General features: G+C 45.0%; 1 protein-coding gene across 1 annotated transcript in view; it reads right to left on the minus strand.

Annotated features, from left to right (window-relative positions):
* Positions 1-714: 714 nt before the first annotated feature.
* Positions 715-19,334, minus strand: part of SNUPN (snurportin 1) — a gene marked incomplete at both ends in the record, with an annotated part of 23,304 nt that continues 4,684 nt past the window's right edge. Inside the window, 6 exons of the mRNA XM_080691665.1 lie at positions 715-1,026; positions 3,157-3,237; positions 5,429-5,506; positions 8,394-8,491; positions 11,737-11,833; positions 12,068-12,172. Coding sequence (XP_080547791.1) covers positions 715-1,026; positions 3,157-3,237; positions 5,429-5,506; positions 8,394-8,491; positions 11,737-11,833; positions 12,068-12,172 — 771 coding nt within the window. The remainder of the gene's footprint in view (positions 1,027-3,156; positions 3,238-5,428; positions 5,507-8,393; positions 8,492-11,736; positions 11,834-12,067; positions 12,173-19,334) is intronic.

Consider the following 19,334-nt stretch of genomic DNA (forward strand, 5'->3'; position numbering starts at 1 on the left):
TCACGTCAGAACATGATGAGCCCCACACACTGGTGGTTTATTTTTACACTGGACTGTGCATTCCTCAAGGTCAAGGACTGAGTTCTGTTCACCTCCAAAACCCACTCTACATCTCAAGGACCTAGCACAAGGTTTATCTCCTAGTAGGAGCGCAAACATTTGTGAAGGAGCGAACCCCACTAGCATTTTATCTTCAACAATGTCTAAACCAAAGAAAATCACACTTGTCTTCTCAGAAGAGGGAACATATTCAAATACTAAGAACTGCAGTTCCTGGTAAGACCTTTCAGAAAATGCTGCTACCAACAGCACCAAGTGAAACTCAGCAGAATGTCTGAGTTCAGAAATAGGTGAAATGGGCTAAGACTTGAATAGTCATGGTTTAAAAAGTAGTCTGGGGAACAGGGAAGGTAGGGGATAAAAAATGACTGTCTAAAGCATAAAAATCACAAAACAACTTAAGAATTTCATATATTTACACTGTGGTTCTGAGATACACTTATTACAGTAGTTGATCAAATCAATCACTTCTGCCCAATCTAGGACCCCCCCCCCCATGTGAGCCAGCATTTCAGATAAAAGACAAGCTGTTTTCAGATGGAGTGGAGTGGCTTTGAGACGTCCATGCTGATATAAAGTCACCTGTTTTGTCACTGTCCTCCTCCCCAGTCTTCCTTCTGGGGCCAGGTGCCATGGTGACCACAGGAGACCCCTCTAGTTCTCCATGAGGCCCCCAGTGTGGTCTGGGCTGCGGGGAGAGCTCTCCACCTGGGGGGTGGACAGATGCTCCAGTTCATAGTGCCCATTTTCAGAGGCCTTGTGTGCGAGTTTCTCCTTCTGGCTCTTCTTGTACTCAATAATCTGCTGGAGCTGGTGTCCAGCGTACTCTGGCTTTGTAGTCAGCGGGCCAGCCGGCACAGCCACACCAAGAACATCTGACACCATGTAGGGGCGCAGCCAGCCCACCAAAGGAGTGCTTCCAGGGCTATAGTGGGTCTGCTTGTGGTAGAAGAGAAGCCCATCTACCTACGAGAGGGAAATGGGGGATCACAATGACTTCTGGGACATGCGGTTTCAGAGGCCATGCACACAGAGGCAGCTCTTTTTGTGTGTTATTACTAGAGGAAAGAGTCCTCACTTTTCACATGTGTAGTTTCTCTTAATGAGGAAATCGCCTAGAATTTGTGTGTGTGTGTGTGTGTGTGTGTGTGTGTGTGTGTGTGTGTGTGTGTGTGTGTGGTGCTAGAGATTGACATTCTACCTCTGAGCTACTCCCCCAGACTATTTTTTTTTTTTAATTTGGAAACAGGATCCCACTAAGTTGCTGAGAGCCTCACTAAGTTGCTGATGATGGCTTCAAACCTGTGATTGTCCTGTCTCAGCCTCCCAAGTACTGGGATTACAGGCATGTGCCACCACACCTGGCTTGAAAACTAAACTTTAGAAAATAAAAACAGAAAATAGCACTTTCTTGTTCACAAAGTATTTTCCAACTATCTCACCTTCTTACCTACCAGAAGAATGTTTTAGAGGCAGGGTTGTGTGGGCTCAGGGAGTTCGAGGGGTCTCCCTAAAAACACAGTAAGTATAAAGCAGGAATTCAAGTTGAGTCCAAGTCTTCTTTCCACAAATTCCAAGTACTTTACACCACCCAAAAGTCTGTCATCTCCAAGGGGCTGAGTTCCCCACACATGGACTGCAATCAGGGGTAATGGGCAGGCCCTCTGAGGCACTAAACTACTAAGCACAGGGATGTGGGCTGTCCCGAAGCTCTGCTTCTCCAGCTACTGTTGGCTGCCTAAACCTCCCCCTAAACTACTGGCAAGCCGTATTGTGGGAAGCTCAGTTCCTCAACGGAAAGACCTCCTACAGTTCCTTATTTACTTTTCCATGATTCAGTGGCTCGTCTCTAAAAAGCACTTATTGCCACTGGGGTATAAGGTTTATAAATAAAGAGTGCTCTTACCACCTTCTTAATTGACTCCCAGAAATGAAGGCAACTCAGCCTGTGCCATTTCCTCATTTGGGAAGCTGTAATCCTTTACAAAATTAGATCCAGTTCAAGCAAATACTTGCAGGTGACTAGGCAGAATTTGAAAGGGTATGACGGGAAAGGAAATTTTGTTTGAGTCAGGAGAGGGTAACTGCAGGTTCTGAGGATATTGAAAAACCATCCAGGACCAAGAAGCTTCTGAGGACAGGAGACCAGTGCTGAAAGAGGGCACGTCCTGGGCAACCTGCACAGGCTGGCTGCCCTGCTCTCACGCCACTGCTCAGGAGCACTGCCAAGCCAGGAAGCATTTGTGCTTTAGCCAAGAGAGGATTCGGGGTTTGAACATTTGTTGGGGACGGCCACAGACATCCCTTTACTTTACAACCAACTATGGTGGTCAAATAAGGAGACTGGTTCTCATGCCTGTAGCAAGAAGAGGCACATAAGAAGGACCTAGAGGCTGGGCATGGTGGCGCACGCTTGTAATCCCAGTACTTGGGAGGTTGAGACAGGAGGATCGCATAGGTTCAAAGCCAGCCTCAACTACTGGGTGAGGCTCTCAGCAACTTAGAGAGACCCTGTTTCCAAATAAAGTATAAAATAGGTCTGGGAGTGTAGCCAGAGGTAGAGGCCCCTGGGTTCCATCCTCAGCACCGCATAAAAAAAAAAAAAAAAAAAAAAGAAGGACCTAGAAATGGAAATACTTAAGCCGGGCGTAGTGGCGCACGCTTGTAATCCCAGCATTCGGGAGGCTGAGACCGGAGGATCACGGTTCGAGGACAGCCTCAGCTACTTAGTGAGGTCCTCTGAAACTCAGTGAGACCCTGTTTCAAAATAAAGAATAAAAAATAGGGCAGGGGGTGTAACTCGGAGGTCGAATGCCCCTGGGTTCCATCCCCAGACCCGCAAAAAAAAAAAAAAAAAAAGAAATGGAAATACTTTCCTCACTCTGGGCTTCAGTTTCTCAGAGGGAACTGGATGAGCTGCCCATTAGGGCCCTTCCAGCTCTGGAAATCAGCCTGTCAAGCAAGGGTAGAGCTAAGGCTCTGAAGGTCAGCAAGACCAGCAAAAACATACCCTGTCTCATGTAACTAAGTCTTTATGTAGCCTATAGCCATGTCAAAGCAATAGCTAGTCAAAGCAACAGACAATGGTTTCATTACCTCAAAAGGGAAATCCATAGACAGCACCTTACACAGGCTCTCAGGGGTACAGGGGAAATTCTTTAGCCCCACAAATTTAAACTGAAATATAAATTAGAACAAAGAGTTAGTACAATTTACAAATGATACTGGGTATAGTAAATAAATAAAAAGTTATGAAAGAAGTCTAATCCTTCCCTAACCCCTTCCCTCAATCTATTCTCTGAACTACTAGGTCAGTGGTCTCAACCATTTTTTTTTTTTTTTGTGGTACTGGGAATTAAACACAGGGCATTCTACCTCCAAGCTAAACCCCAGATCTACTTTTTAGTCTCTCTCTCACTCTCTCTCTCTTTCTTTTTGCGGGTTTGGGGATTGAACCCAGGGGGATTTGACCTCCGAACTATACCCCCTTCCCTATTTTTTATTCTTTATTTTGAAACAGGGTCTCACTAAGTTGCGGAGGGTGTCACTAAGTAGCTGAGGCTGTCTGCAAACCGCAATACTGTCTCAGCCTCCTGAATGCTGGGATTACAAGTGTGCGCCACCACACCCGGCTTAGACTTTATTTTGAGACAGTATCTCACTAAGTTGTGAAGGGCCTCACAAATTGCTGAGGCTGGTTATGAAACTGCAATCCTCCTTGTCTCAGTCTTCCAAATACTGGGATTACAGGCGTGTGCCACTCTGCCCAGCTTCAACTTTTTTTTTTTTTTTTTTTTTTTTGGTGGTACTGGGGTTCCTGGAAGCCCTGCTACCTCCGGGCTACACTCCCAGACCTATTTTATACTTTTTTATTTTTGGAAACAGGGTCTCTTAAGCTAGCGCGGCTGGCTTCGAACCTGTGCGCTCCTCCTGTCTCCGCCTCCCAAGCGCAGGGATTGCAAGCGTGCGCCACTATGCCTGGCAAGCTTCAACCTTTTTTATACACAAGAATTATCCATGAGTGGAAAGGGACATAGAGCTTTTAAAATTACTGATGCAGCATGGTGGCACACACTTGTAATTCCAGGACTTGGGAGGCTGAGACAGGAAGATCACAGGTTCGTGACCAGCCTCAGCTACTTAGTGAGGACTTATGCAACTTATGAAACCCTGTTTTAAAATAAAGAATAAAAAAAAAAAATAGTGCTTTGGGTGTAGCTCGGAGGTAGAATGCCCCTGGGTTCAACCCCCAGTTCCTCAAAAAATATAAAATAAAAATTACTGATGCAGCTAAGCATGGTGGTGCACGCCTGAAATTGCAGTACTTAGGAGGCTGAGATAGGAGGATTACAGGTTTGTTGCCAGCCTCAGCAACTTAGACCATTTTAAAATAAAAAATGAAATAGGGCTGAGGGTGGAGCTCAGTAGAATACCCCAGGGTTCAATCCTTAACACCAAAAAAATTAAATTATTGATGCAAGGCAGGCATGGTAGCACACTCCTGGAAATCCTAGATACTTGGAAAGCTAAGGTAGGAGGATCAAAAATGCAAGGCCAGTGTCAAAAACTTAATGAGAGCCTGTCTCAAAGAATAAAAAGGGCTGGGGTATAGGTCAGTGGAAGAACACCCCAAGTCAAATCCCTAATCCCCACACACACACACACAAATTACTTTTTGCCAGGTCACAAGGTCACATCCTGAGATTCTGATTAAAATGGTCTAGGTGGGGAACAGACTTTTTTTCTTTTTTTAAGGTACTGGGGATGGACCAGGGGCATTCTACCTCTGAGCTATATAACACCACCCCTATTTTTTTTATGCTTTATTTTGAAACAGGCTCTCACTGAGTTGCAAAGGGCCTAAGTAGCTGAGGCTGTCCACGAACCACGATCCTCTGGTCTCAACCTCCCAAATGCTGGGATTACAAGTGTGTGCCACCATGCCCGGCTTTTTATGGTTATTAAGCTCATACTCTTCCCATTATACCATGATGCCTCAAAAAAGATAATTTCAAGCCAGGCATGGTGGAGCACACTTGTAATCCCAGTACTTGAGAGGCTGAGACAGGAGGATCGAAGGTTCAAGATGAGTCTCAGTGCCGGGCGTGGTGGCGCACACTTGTAATCCCCACACTTGGGAGGCAGAGACAGAAGGACTGCACAGGTTTGAAGCCAACACACACACACACACACACACACACACACACACACACACACACACACACGGCTGGGGGTACAGCTCAGAGGTAGAATGCCTGTGTTCAATCCCCAGTACCACACAAAAAGAAAACTTTATTCATAATATTATATTCAGATAGCAGTCCAATAAAAGTCAACAAGGACTCTATAATGCTAACGCCAGGCTTACAGGGTTGAGCTTGGTTTTCTCTCCCAGTCCTTCTTCTTCTGGCAGTTTTGAATGCATCCAGTAGAATCGGAAATCTGTCTGTCACAGAGAAGTAGAAAAGAAAGACGAAATATTGCTCATCTCAAACTCTAATAGGAGCCACACACCCCATTGTAAGTGATGATTTACAAAGACATAGCCCTTCTGCCATTATCTCCACTTTACTTAAAACCGTAGGTCAGCCAGGCACAGAATCCCAGTACTTGGGAGGCTAAAATAGAAGAATCATGGGTTTCAAGCCAGCCTCAGCAACTTAGCAAATTCCTTAGCAATTTAGTGAGACCTGTTTCAAAATAAAAAAATAAGCACTGGGTGTAGTGATGCAAAGAAGGATCATAGGTATGCAGCCAGACTCAGCTACTTAGTAAGGCGCTGCTTCACAACTCAGTGAGACCCTATTTCTAAACAGAGAATAAAAAATAGGGCTGGGGGTGGAGCCTGAAGGTAGAATGCCACAAGGTTCAATCCCCAGTTCTGCCAATAAATAAATTAATAAAATCAGGCTGTGACAGTGTACCTCAAGAGGTAGAATGCTCCTGGGTTCAATCGCCAAACACACACACACACACACACACACACACACACACACACACACACACACACCAGACGAGCCTCAGTAACATAGCTAGAATCTTAGCAATTTAGCAAGACCCTGTTTCAAAACTTTAAAAGTTAAAAAAAAAAATGGCTGGGGTATAGCTTGGAAGTAAAATGTCTATAATTTCAATCTCCAACAGCCCCCAAATGACCTATAATATAGATGAAATTTTTCGTAAACTATTTAGTTCCCTGAATATAAAAATGATATATGCTCTTCTATAGTTATATAAGCCTTGTGGTTCTCATTTTCTTTTTTTGTGGTACTAGGGATTGAACCCAGGGGTATTCTACCTCTAAACTCATTCTACTCTCATAGCCCTTTCTATGTTGTTGTTGTAGTTTTGAGGAAGATAATAATAGTACTTGGCCTAGCCAGGCATGGTGGCACACACTTGTAATCCCCGCGCTTTGGAGGCTGAGACAGGAGGATCACAAAGGTTCGAAGCCAACCTTGGCTACTTAGGCTCTCAGCAACTTAGTGAGACCGTGTTTCCAAATAAAATATAAAATAGGTCTGGGAGTGTAGCCTGAAGGTAGAAAGCCCTTGGGTTCCATCCCCAAGTACCACATACACACACAAAAAATAATAATAGTACTTGACTTAAAGGGCTATTATAAGAGATTTAATGAGACAATGCCCACAAATTGCTGCATAATGCAGATCCTAACTATTAAAGTTTGAAAGATGAACACTTTAGAATTCTGAGTACAATCACAACCTGACATAATTTGGAAGGCTACTATCATGGAAATAAACAACCTATTCCTGAGCATGGTGGCACATGACTGTAATTCCAGTACTTAGGAGGCTGAGACAGGAGGATCACAGGTTCAAGGACAATCTCAGCAACATAGTGGGACTCTCAGCAACCTAATGAGATTTTGTTTCAAAATAAAATTTAGCCAGGCATGGTGGCACATGCTTGTAATCCCAGCACTTAGGAGGCTGAGACCAGAGGATCGCAGTTCGCAGACAGCCTCAGCTACTTAGTGAGGTCCTTAGCAACTCAGTGAGAGCCTGTTTCAAAATAAAAAAATAAAAAAATACGGCTGGGGGTATAGCTCAGAGGTAGAATGCCTCTGGGTTCCATTCCCAGTGCCGCAAAAAATAAATAAATAAATAAATAAACATTAAAAAGGTTAAGGAGCCAGATGTGGTGGCACATGCCTATAGTCCCCCCAATACTTGGAAGGTTAAGACAGGAAGACCAAAGGTTCACAGCCAGCCTTAGCAACTTAGTGAGCTGTTTCGAAATAAACAATTAATAGGGCTGGGGATATAGCTCAGAGGTAGGCTGTCCCTGAGTTCAATTCCTAGTACCACAAAAACAAACAAACAAACAAACGAACAAATAACAAAGGGGTTGGGTGCAGTTCAGAAATAGAATACCCTTGAGTTCATTCCCTAGTACAAAAACAAAACAAAACAAGTCTATGGTGACAACTTGTGATTTTCTCACAGAAGTCTTTCATGAAGATTGTCTGGAGGCTTGTTAAACCACAGACCCACCCCTGCAGTTGATGGTTCTACAGGTCTGAGAAACGTGCATCTCTAATAACTTTGTGATATGACTGGTCCAGAAACCACACACTGAATACGACTCTAGTAGATTGATTAATAGAAAGCAAAAAGGAGTACAAAAAAAACAAAAAAACCAATGGAATACAACAGAGACAGTGGAGGGAGTGTTGCCAACAGCCACAGGGGCCTGGGCAGACCCAGCCTCACTCTGATGACCGCTGTGGACACCACAAAATCACAGTGTGAGGCAAATGCTGGGAAAGTGAAACTAGAGGGAGGAGCAGGAGTCGCTCCCTGCTTGGGAAGCCTCTAGAGCTAGCCTTTGAGAGCTGAGGGCTGCGTCACACCATGAAGCTCTGGCATGTTCCGGGCAGGATGTGGCTGATGAAGGAGCGAGGCTGCGGAGGCTATTTGATGGCGCCTTACTTTCCACCTTCTCTTCCTGGCGCTGCCTGCATGAGGTGGCATCCTCTCCACCTCACTATTTGCCCTGCCAGCAGTCCTGCCACTCTCTAGAGAGCTGAGGGGGCGGCTGCAGCTGCTACCAAGTCCCAGCCTACACTTCTGCTGTTTCTCTTTCCTCCTCACAAGAATTGCTATAATTCCCTTAGTTCTTCCTATTTCCTTTTTAAAGCTAAGCTTATTTAAACACATTCAAAGATGCAGGGAGCATTTAGATAATGTTCTGATATACCACATCCTGTACACAGCAAGAAGTTGGTCACGTACCAAACCCACATGCTGAGCCTCTTTCCCGGGAGCAGAGGAGACAGGCAAAGACATGAAGGGAGTATCATTCCTTACCTGACAGTCATAAAAAGGGTGTCCCCGCCAGCACATCACATCCAGAACGTAGTAGGTCTGGTTCACCTCACTGTAAATGCAATCTAGAATGGTATAGTCTGGAGATAAAAAGCAGAGTCAGGATTCCTCTTCCAGCCAGGGTTCCCTCCTCCTTCACAATCTAGGGAGCCCCATCTTAGCAGCCAAGTCCAACAATCCTTAGTGATTACAGTAATCGCTAGCACAAAGGGCTAATGATTCATTAGGGAGAAAGTTCCTCAGAGCACTTTCTGGCTACCTAGTATAGCTTAACCCATTAATGTCCTATCATCCAATAAAGAGTTGAAAATTCTGCCAGACCTGGTGGCGCATGCTTATAATCCCAGTATTTGGGAGGCTGAGACAGGAGGATCTGGGTTCACAGACAGCCTCAGGTACTTAGTAAGGCCCTCTACAACTTAGACTCTGTTTCAAAATAAAGAATAAAAAATAGAGTAGGGTGTGTAGCTTCGAGATAGAATGCCCCTGGGTACCATCCCCAGTACCACACACACACAAAAACAATAATGATAATAATAATGATAATAATAATAATAGTCCAAAGGCATTTTTGTTTGTTTGTTATCATACTAGGAATTGAATCCAGGGGCATTCTACCTTTGAGCTACACTCTTTTTTTTTAGAGGGTAGGACTACCTCTGAGCTATACCCCCAGCCCTATTTTTTATTCCTTATTTTGAAACAGGGTCTCAATAAGTTGCAGCAGGCCTCACTAAGTAGCTGAGGCTGTCTTTGAACCGCAATACTCCTGTCTCAGCCTCCCAAATGCTGAGATTACAAGCATGTGCCACCACTCCCGGCTACCCTTTTTATTTTGAAATAGGGTCTCGCTAAGTTCCTGAGTGTCTAGCTAAGTTGTTAAGGCTTATGATCCTCCTGTCTCAGTCTCCTAAGTACTGGAATTATAGGTGTATGCCACTAAACCAGCCTCCAAAGGCATGTTGACCTTAATTCAGAGTTTCACTGTCCAGCCCTGCCCCAATGCAGGATCCATCTATTCTGCAACTCAAGAGGCCTGACCGTGAAGAGGAGGGCCTAAGTCCTGGGTCAGGATAGTGTCTGGGCACAATTTCAAAAGTATACTTTATTTTTATGTACTTATTTTTGTGTGTGTGGTACTGGGGTTCCATTCCAAATACTGGGATTACAGTCATGTGCTATTACATCCAGCTAACGGCTCACTTTAAAGTAAACTTTTGAAAGCCAGGCATGGTGGCGCATACTTATATTCGCAGTACTTGGGAGTCTGAGACAGGAGGATCGCGGGTTCCTAGCCAGCCTCAGCTACTTAGTGAGGTCCTCCACAACTTAGTGAGACCCTGTTTCAAATTAAAGAATTAAAATAAAAATAAAACAGGGCTGGGAGTATAGCTCAGAGGTAGAATGCTCTTGAGTTCAATCACCAGTACCACAAATAGAAAAAAGAAAAAGGAGCCAGGCTTGGTGGCACACGCTTGCAATCCCAGTATTTGGAGTGCCGAGACAGGAGGATCACCAGTTTGAGGACAGCCTCAGCAAGTAGTGAGATTCTCATTAACCTAGCTAGACCCTGTTTCAAAATAAAAGTAAAATAGGAAGCCGGGTATGGTGGTGCACGCTTGTAATCCCAGCATTCGGGAGGCTGAGACCAGAGGATCGCAGTTGGCAGACAGCCTCAGCTACTAAGTGAGACCCACTGCAACTCAGTGAGACTCGGTTTCAAAATAAAGAATAAAAAATAGGGTAGGGGGTGTAGCTCGCAGGTAGAATGCCCCCTGAGTTCCATCCCCACACCCGCAAAATAAATAAATAAAATAAAAAAAAAATAGGGCTGGGTATGTAGCTCAAAGGTACAATGACCCTGGGTTCAATCCCCAGTACAATCAATCAATAATCAACAATCAATATAGTAGGTTTTAGCTGGGCATGGTGGCGCACGCTTGTAATCCCTGTGCTTGGGAGGCTGAGACAGGAGAATCACACAGGTTCGAAGCCAACCTCAGCTACTTAGTGAGGCTCTCAGCAACTTAGTGAGACCCTTTTTCCAAATAAAATATAAAATAGGTCTGGGAGTATAGCCTGGATTTTTTTTGTGTGTGTGTGTGGTACTGGGGGTGGAACCCTTCTACCTCTGGGCAACACTCCCAGACCTATTTTTATATTTTTTATTTGAAAACAGGGTCTCTTAAGCCAGCAAGGCTGGCTTCAAACCTGCGCGATCCTCCTGTCTCCGCCTCCCAAGTGCGGGGATTACAAGCATGTGCCACCACACCTGGGTTAGATAGTAGGTCTTTAAAATTAACCAAAACTGGGTACGTGGTGTTACATGTTTGGAATCTCAGTATCTAGGAGGCTGACACAGGAAAATTGCAGGTTCAAGGACAGCCCAGCAACATATTGAGACTATCAGCAACCTAGTAAGAGCCTTTTTCAAAACAAAAAATAAAAAGAGCTGGAGATATAGCTCAGAGGTAGAATATCCCTGAGTTCAATTCCTAATACTAATAAATAGTAGGGAGGCAGAGACAGAAATATTGCAGGTTCATGGCCAGCCTCAGCTACTTAAGTGAGACCTTCTGCAATGTAGTGGAACCCTGTTTCAAAATAAAGAATAAAAATTAGGATTAGAGGGTGTAGCTCAGAGGTAAAATCCTCCTGAGTTAAATCCCCCAGGACCACAAAAAAAATAAAATAAAACAGGGCTGAGCACAAATGTAGAATATCTCTAGGTTTAACCCCAGTACCATAATAAGTAAGTAAATAAATAAATAAATAACAAATATATTTAACCAAACAATGAACATTATTTTTTACAAACGTTAAAGCTTAATAAACGGCCGAGCGTGGTGGCACACACTTGTAATCCCAGCTCTTGGGAGGCTGAGACAGAAGGATTGCACAGGTTCAAAGCCAGCCTCAGGCTGGGCGTGGTGGCGCACGCTTGTAATCCCCACGCTTGGGAGGCAGAAACAAGAGGATCGCGCAGGTTCGAAGCCAGCCGCGCACACTGGCTTAGGAGACCCTGTTTTCATATAAAAATGTAAAAATAGGTCTGGGAGTGTAGCCCGGAGGTAGAAGGGCTACCAGGAACCCCAGTACCATATGAAAAAAAAAACAAAACAAGCCAGCCTCAGCTACTTAGTGAGGCTCTCAGCAACTTAGTGAGACCCTGTTTCCAAATAAAGTATAAAATAGGTGTGGGAGTATAGCCCGGAGGTAGAAAGTCTCTGGGTTCCACCCCCAGTACCACAAAAATAAATAAATAAATAAATAAATAAATAAATAAATAAATAAAGCTTAGTAAACAGACATCTTACATAGGTACCTTTTGCATTCGTTGAGTTTCGCCTGTTGCCTCCTGGCAGAAGGGAAGAAAATCTATTGACACAGTAGCCACTCTTGGTGTAGGCACTGGTAGAACCCTGTGAGGACAAAACTACCATTCTTGTTAGGCATCCAGGTCACCTTACCCTTGTGCTTCCTGATTCTGCAGAGGTGTCACCAGCCAGAGAAGGCTCTCAAATCCTTCCTGCAGGAAAGCCTTTTGAGCCCCACTCCAGAATGACTGCTGTGACAGATAAGGAAAACAGAGCATACAGCATTCCCCCCACCACAGACCAGGCCTGAGGGCAGAGGGGCAGGAGACAGCTACTCACCCTAGAAGCCACAATGAGAGCTCTTTTTCCAACAGGGCACACAACCACAATCCATTCCTGCCCCAAATCTGAAGGGACATCAATTAACCACTCAGAGAGCATCAACTGGAATACAAAAAAATGGCATTAAAGATGAGCAAGGGTACGCTGTTATAAAGATTAAGCATTCATGCCCTACACATACAACATGAATAAAAGTAAAAGAAAAGCTGAACACGGTGGCATACGCTTGTAATACCAGTACATGGGAGGCTGAGACAGGAGGATCACAGGCTCATGGCCGGCCTCAACTACTTAGTGAGGCCCTTTGCAACTTAGTGAGATCCTGTTTCAAAATAAAAGAATAAGTTGGGCGTGGTGGTGCACGCTTGTAATCCCCGCGCTTGGGAGGCTGAGACAGAAGGATTGCACAGATTCAAAGCCAGCCTCAGGCCGGGTGTGGTGGCGCACGCTTGTAATCCCCGCGCTTGGGAGGCAGAGACAGGAGGATGGCGCAGGTTCGAAGCCAGCCACATGCACTGGCTTAGGAGACCCTGTTTCCATATAAAAATGTAAAAATAGGTCTGGGAGTGTAGCCCGGAGGTAGAAGGGCTACCAGGAACCCCAGTACCACCAAAAATAAAAATAAATAAAGAATAAAAAAATAAGGCTGGGAGTATAGCTCGAGGCAGAATGCCCCTTGGTTCAAGCTCCAGTACTGTAAAAAAAAAAAAAAAAAGGCAAAGAGGGCACAAAGGCTGAGAGAAGAATCTCAACTCCAAGTGCTCGTGGCAGTCCAACTGGTCTCCTGCACAGTGGACTGGATGGAGGCCGCGCACTGGAGACTTGGCTTCTCTGCAGTCGCACCTACACTCACTGTGCTCGTCCCTCACACGGGTCAGGTTTAATCTGTTCTGTTTTTGTTTGTGGTGCTACCTCACCTCTGGGACCAGGATGATGGGGCCCTCTTCTTTTCTTTACTTGCCAATCACATACCAGCAACATAACAATTGTTTCACAAAGTATATCTCAGATATAAATAAGGTTTCTGATGTTGAGATGCTTTTTTTGGGGGGTGGGGGATCTGGAGATGGAACCCAGGGGCATTTGACCTCCGAGCTACACCCCCTGCCCTATTTTTCATTCTTTATTTTGAAACCGGGTCTCACTGAGTTGCAGAGGGCCTCATTAAGTAGCTGAGGCTGTCCGTGAACCGTGATCCTCCGGTCTCAGCCTCCTGAATGCTGGGATTACAAGCGTGCGCCACCACGCCCTGCGAGATGCTCTTAAATCACACCATCATTTCCCAAACTGACACTTCAAACACAGTACTACAAGAAGTCTTTATTTTTTCTTTGCAATAATAGGGACTGAATCAAGAGATGCTTTACAATTAAGCTATATCCCCACCCCTTTTGTATGAGACAGGGTCTTTGTAAGTTGTCAAGGCTGGCCTTAAACTTATAATTCTCCTGCCTTAGCCTCACAAATTCTAGGATTACAGGCATGCATCACTGCACCAAGCCCCTGCTTAGTGTGTGTGTGTGACTGGGGATGGATCCCATGGGCATTCTACCTCCAAGCTTCACCCCCAGCCCTATGTTTTATTCTTTATTTTGAAACAGGGTCTCACTGAATTGCAAAGGGCCTCACTAAGTAGCTGAGGCTGGCCAAGAACCGTGATCCTCCTGTCTCAGTCTCCCAGATGCTGGGATTACAAGTATGCACCACCACATCCAGCTCCCTACTTAGTATTTCTTGATACTATCTTACTGCCAACTTTGACTCCCTTGTCCACTTCTGCTGCCCCATAGCTCTTTTAAAAGTTATCAGTGAGAACTGGGTGTGGTGGCGCACGCTTGTAATCCCCGCACTTGGAAGACTGAGACAGGAGGATCGCACGGGTTTGAAGCCAGCCTCAGCTACTTAGTGAGGCTCTCAGCAACTTAGTGAGACCCTGTTTCCAAATAAAATATATATATAAAAAAAAAGTTATCAGCGAGCCGGGCATGGTGGTGCATGCTTGTAATCCTATCATTCAGGAATCTGAGACTGGAGGATCATGGTTTGCACGGACAGCCTCAACTACTTAGCAAGGCCCTTTGCAACTCAGTGAGATTCTGTTTCAAAAATAAAAAACTAGCCGGGTGTGGTGATGCATGCTTGTAATCCCTGCACTTGGGAGGTTGAGATAGGAGGATCGAGCAGGTTCGAAGCCAGTCTCAGCTGGCTTAAGAGACCCTGTTTCCAAATAAAATATAAAGTAGGTCTGGGAGTGTAGCCGGAGGTAGAAGGCCCCTGGGTTCCATCCCCAATACCACCCCCCAAAAAAATTTAAAAAATTAAAAATAAAATAAACTAAGCCAGGCATGGTGGCACACACTTGTAATTCCCACGTTTGGGAGGCTGAGACAGGAGGAAAGCACAGGTTCGAAGCCAGCCTCAGGTACTTAGTGAGGCTCTCAGCAACTTAGTGAGACCCTGTTTCCAAATAAAATATAAAAATAGGTCTGGGAGGATAGCCCAGAAGTAGAATGCCTCTGGGTTCCACCCCCAGTACCACAAAAAAATAAAATAAATAAATAAATAAATAAATAAATAAATACTAAAATATAGACCGCCGGGCGTGGTGGTGCACACTTGTAATCCCAGCATTCAGGAGGCTAACACTGGAGGATTGAAGTTTGCGGACAGCCTCAGCTACTTAGTGAGGCCCTCTGCAATTCAGTGAGACCCGGTTTCAAAATAAAGAATAAAAAGTAGGGCAAGAGGTGTAGCTCGGAGGTCAAATGCCCCTGGGTTCCATCCCCAGACCCACAAAAAAATAAAAATAAAAAATAAAAATAAACTAAAAAATAGGACTAGGGGTGTAGCTCAGAGGTACAATGCCCCTGAATTCCATCCCCAGTACCGAAAAAACAATAGAATAAAAATAAGAGCTATCAGTGGCTGGACATGGTGGCACACATTGTAATCTCAGTACTTGGGAGGCTGAGCCAGGAGGATAGCAGGTTCACAGGCAGCCTCAGCTACTTAATGAGGCCCTCCACAATTTAGTGAGATCTTATTTCAAAATAAAAATAAAACTGGGTGTGGTGGCACACATTTGTAATCCCCACGCTTGGGAGGCTGAGACAGGAGGATTGCACAGGTTCGAAGCCAGCCTCAGCTACTGAATGAGGCTCTCAGCAACTTAGTGAGACCCTGTTTCCAAATAAAAAGTATAAAATAGGTCTGGGAGTATAGCCTGGAGGTAGAAAGCCCCTGGGTTCCACTCCCAGTACCACCAAGAAAGAAAGAAAGAAAAAGAGAGAGAAAGAAAAAAATAAAATAAAATAGGGCTGGGGATGTAGTTTAGAAGTAGACTACCCCTAGGTTCCATACCCAGTACCACAAAAAAATAAATATAAATAATAAATAAAAGCCATCAGAGACCTCCTCATCCTTCCACTCTACTTGCCCTGTGTAATACTGCCAGCTGCATCTTTTTTTAGTATTGGGAATTGAACCCAGGGGCATTCTATCTCCAAGCTAAACCCCCAGCTCTATTTTATATTTTATTTGGAAACAGGGTCTCACAAAATTGTTAAGTCTGGCCTTAAACCCACAATCTTATCTCAGTCTCCCAAGTACTAGTATTATAGGCGTGTACCACCATATCCAGTAAGGTAATATTTTGGGGTTTCTTCTTTTTCTTTCTTTTTTTGGGGGTACTGGGTATTGAACCCAGAGGCATTCTCTCTCTGAGCTACACTCCCAGCCCTATTTTATTTTTATTTTAAAACAGGGTTTCGCTAGATTAATGAGAGTATCTCTCTCCTCTCTCCTCTCTCTCTCTCTCTCCCTCCCTCCCTCCCTCCCCCCCCCCTCCCTCCCTCCCTCCCTCTCTCTCTCTCTCTCTCTCTCTCTCTCTCTCTCTCTCTCTCTCTCTCTCTCTCTCTCTCTCTCTCGGTACTGGGGATGGAACCCTTCGAGCTGTACCCCCAGCCCTATTTTTTTTATTCTATATTTTGAAGCAGGTTCTCACTGAGTTGCAAAGGACCTAAGTGTGCCACCATGCCTGGCTCTGAGAGTCTCTTCTTGCTAAGGCTGTCCTTGAACCTATGATCCTCTAGTCTCAGCCTCCCAATTGCTGGGATTACAAGCATGCGCCACCACGCCCAGCTCCCCAGCCCCTATTTTATTTTCTACTTTGAGATTGGGTCTCCCTGAGTTACCGTGCACTGGCCTTGAGCCTGTGACCCCATCCCGAGTACTGGGATCACAGGCATGTGCCACTACACCCTGAGTTCCCTTAGCCCTGTGACAGTGCTGTTTTGTTTCTTGCCATCATTCCTCCACGCACTCCCTCAAAACACTTAACCTTCAGGGAACTGTTTAGATCCCCGGAGGTAGATCTCATCTACTTCTACAGCTTGACCTGTCACTTCTAAGAGGATGCCCTCTAATTCTCAAGACTCCCCCTCCATCTCCAGACTTCCTTCTTCCAGACCTATCTTGCCAACTACCTACTTGGTATCACTTTTTCTGCATGACCTTTCTGTACCTTAAATCTAGAATATCTATACAGAATTCACTTTTTGTTGCCTAAGTACTTCCTACCTTTGAAACACCCACCCTTCCCCTTCTCATCTCATATCCTTGTTAACAGCACCACTCTGTCACTAAACCGTGAATTCCAGCAATGAGCCAGGCATGGTGGCACAGGCCTATGATCCCAGTACATGGAAGGCTGAGACAAGAGAACTGCAGGTGTGAGGCCAGCTTCAGCAACTTAACAAGACCTTTTTCCAAATAAAAAATAAATGGGTCTATAGCTTAGAGGTATGATCCTAGGTTCAATAACCAGCACCATGGCGGGGTGTGTGTGTGTGTGTGTGTGTGTGTGTGTAAATCCAGGCATAAGAAACTCTCCCTTACAGAATAATAGTAACACAACACCAAAAGCACAAGTGACAAAAGAAAAAATAGCCGGGTGTGGTGGCGCTCACCTGTAATCCTAGTACTTGGGAGGCTAAGATATGAGGATCATAGGTTTGCAGCCTACCTCAGCAACTTAGCAAGGCCCTCTACAACTTAGTGAAATGTGTTTCAAAGTAAAAAAAAAAAAAAGAAAAGTTTCTTGCTCATCTGCCGCCTAGGTACTCGGTTCTTCCGAGGAAGTAAAGGCCATGATGGAGTGAGGCCCTCACTTCATCTGGCAGCTAGCACCACATCCTGCAGCCCACTCCATGGACGCAGTCTCCAAGCTCATCAGCATCTACTCCGCCCTAATCCTGCACAACAATGAGATGATCACCATGGAGGATAAAATCAATGCCCTCATTAAAGCAGCTGGTGTAAATGTTGAATCTTTTTGGCCTGGCTTGTTTGCAAAGGCCCTGGCCAACGTCAACATCTGGAGCCTCATTTGCAATGTAGGGGCTGGTGGACCTGCTCCTGCAGCTGGTGCTGCCCCCGCAGGAGGTCCTGCCCCCTCTGCTGCTGCTCCAGTTGAGAAGAAAGTAGAAACAAAGAAAGAAGAATCTGAGGAGTCTGATGACAAAGGCTTTGGTCCTGTTTTTTTTTTTTTTTTTGGTGGTACTGGGGGTGGAACCCAGAGGCTTTCTACCTCCAGGCTATACTCCCAGACCCATTTTCTATTTTATTTGGAAACAGGGTCTCACTAAGTTGCTGAGAGCCTCACTAAGTAGCTGAGGCTGGCTTTGAACCTGCGCGATCCTCCTGTCTCAGCCTCCCAAGCGCGAGGATTACAAGCGTGCGCCACCACACCCTGCGGGCTTTGGTCTTTTTAACTAAAACTCTTGTAACATGTTCAATAAAAGGCTAAATTTGCAGATAGCTTGAAAATCGGCTCTGCACACACAAAAAAAAGTAAAAAAAAAAAAAAATAAATAAAGCTGGCCAGCCAGGCATGGTGGTGCATGCTTGTAATCCCAGCATTCTGGAGGCTGAGACAGAAGGATCATGGTTTGTGGCAAGCCTCAGCTACTGCTTAGTGAGGCCCTTTACAACTCAGTGACACCCTGTTTCAAAATAAAGAATAAAAAATAGGGCAGGGGGTGTAGCTCAGAGGTAGAATGCCCCTGGGTTCCATTCCCAGTACCACACACACAAAAATAATAATAAATAAGATAAATGAAAAATAAAGCTGGGCTTGGTAGCAAAGAAAGTCGGAGACCAGCCTTGGCAACATAGTGAGACTGTTTCAGGAGACAGACAGACAGACAGACAGACAGACAGACAGAGTTGTGTATTTAGCTCAGAGGTAGAATGTCCCTTGGCTCAATTCCCAACACCACACATACAAAAAAAGGACTAGGTGTGTAGCTCCATGGTGAAGTATTTATCTAGGATATGCTAGGATTCGGGTTCAATTCCCACTACAAAAAAGAAGAGGGAGAAAGGGAGAGATGAAAGCCATATGTTCACACAAAAACTTGTACATAGCCAAGCATGGTGGCACATGCTTGTAATCCCAGCATTTGGGAGGCTGAGACAGGAGAATCCCGGTTCATGGTCAGCCTCAGCTACTTAGTGGGGCCCTTTGCAACTCAGTGAGACTGTTTCAAAATAAAGAATAAGCCGGGCGTGGTAGCGCACACTTATAATCCCCGCGCTTGGGAGGCTGAGACAGGAGGATCGCACGGGTTCGAAGCCAGCCTCAGCTACTTAGTGAGGCTTTCAGCAACTTAGTGAGACCCTGTTTCCAATAAAATATAAAAAAGGTCTGGGAGTATAGCCCAGAGGTAGAAAGCCTCTGGGTTCCACCCCCAGTACCACCAAAAAAAAAAAAACAAAAAAAAAAACAAAATAAAGAATAAAAAATAGGACTGGGGGTGTAGCTGGGAGGTAGAATGCCCCCGGGTTCCATCCACAGTATGGCAAAACAAACAAACAAAAAACCCCCACCAAACTTGTACATATAATAGCAGTGTTAATCGAAATAGCAAAAACTAAAAGCAATTCAGCATAGTGGTACACACTTTGAGGCTGAGGCAGGAGGACTGCAGGTTCAAGGACAGCATCAGCAAGTAGAAAGATGCTTATCAACCTAGTGAGACCATTTCAAAATAAAAATAAAATAGGGCCAGGGGTGTAGCTCAGAGGTAGAACACCCCTGGGTTCAATCCCCAGTATCATAAAAATAAAAATAAAAAAAATAAATGGAAGCAACTCAAAAAGCAATTTAGTAAGATGGGCGTGGTGGTACACACTTGTAATCCCAGCATTTGGGAGGCTGAGACAGGAGAATCATGGTTTGTGGACAGCCTCAGCTACTTAGTGA

Source organism: Muscardinus avellanarius, assembly GCF_963383645.1.
Source record: "Muscardinus avellanarius genome assembly, chromosome: 3".
Classification (NCBI taxonomy): Eukaryota; Metazoa; Chordata; class Mammalia; order Rodentia; family Gliridae; genus Muscardinus; species Muscardinus avellanarius.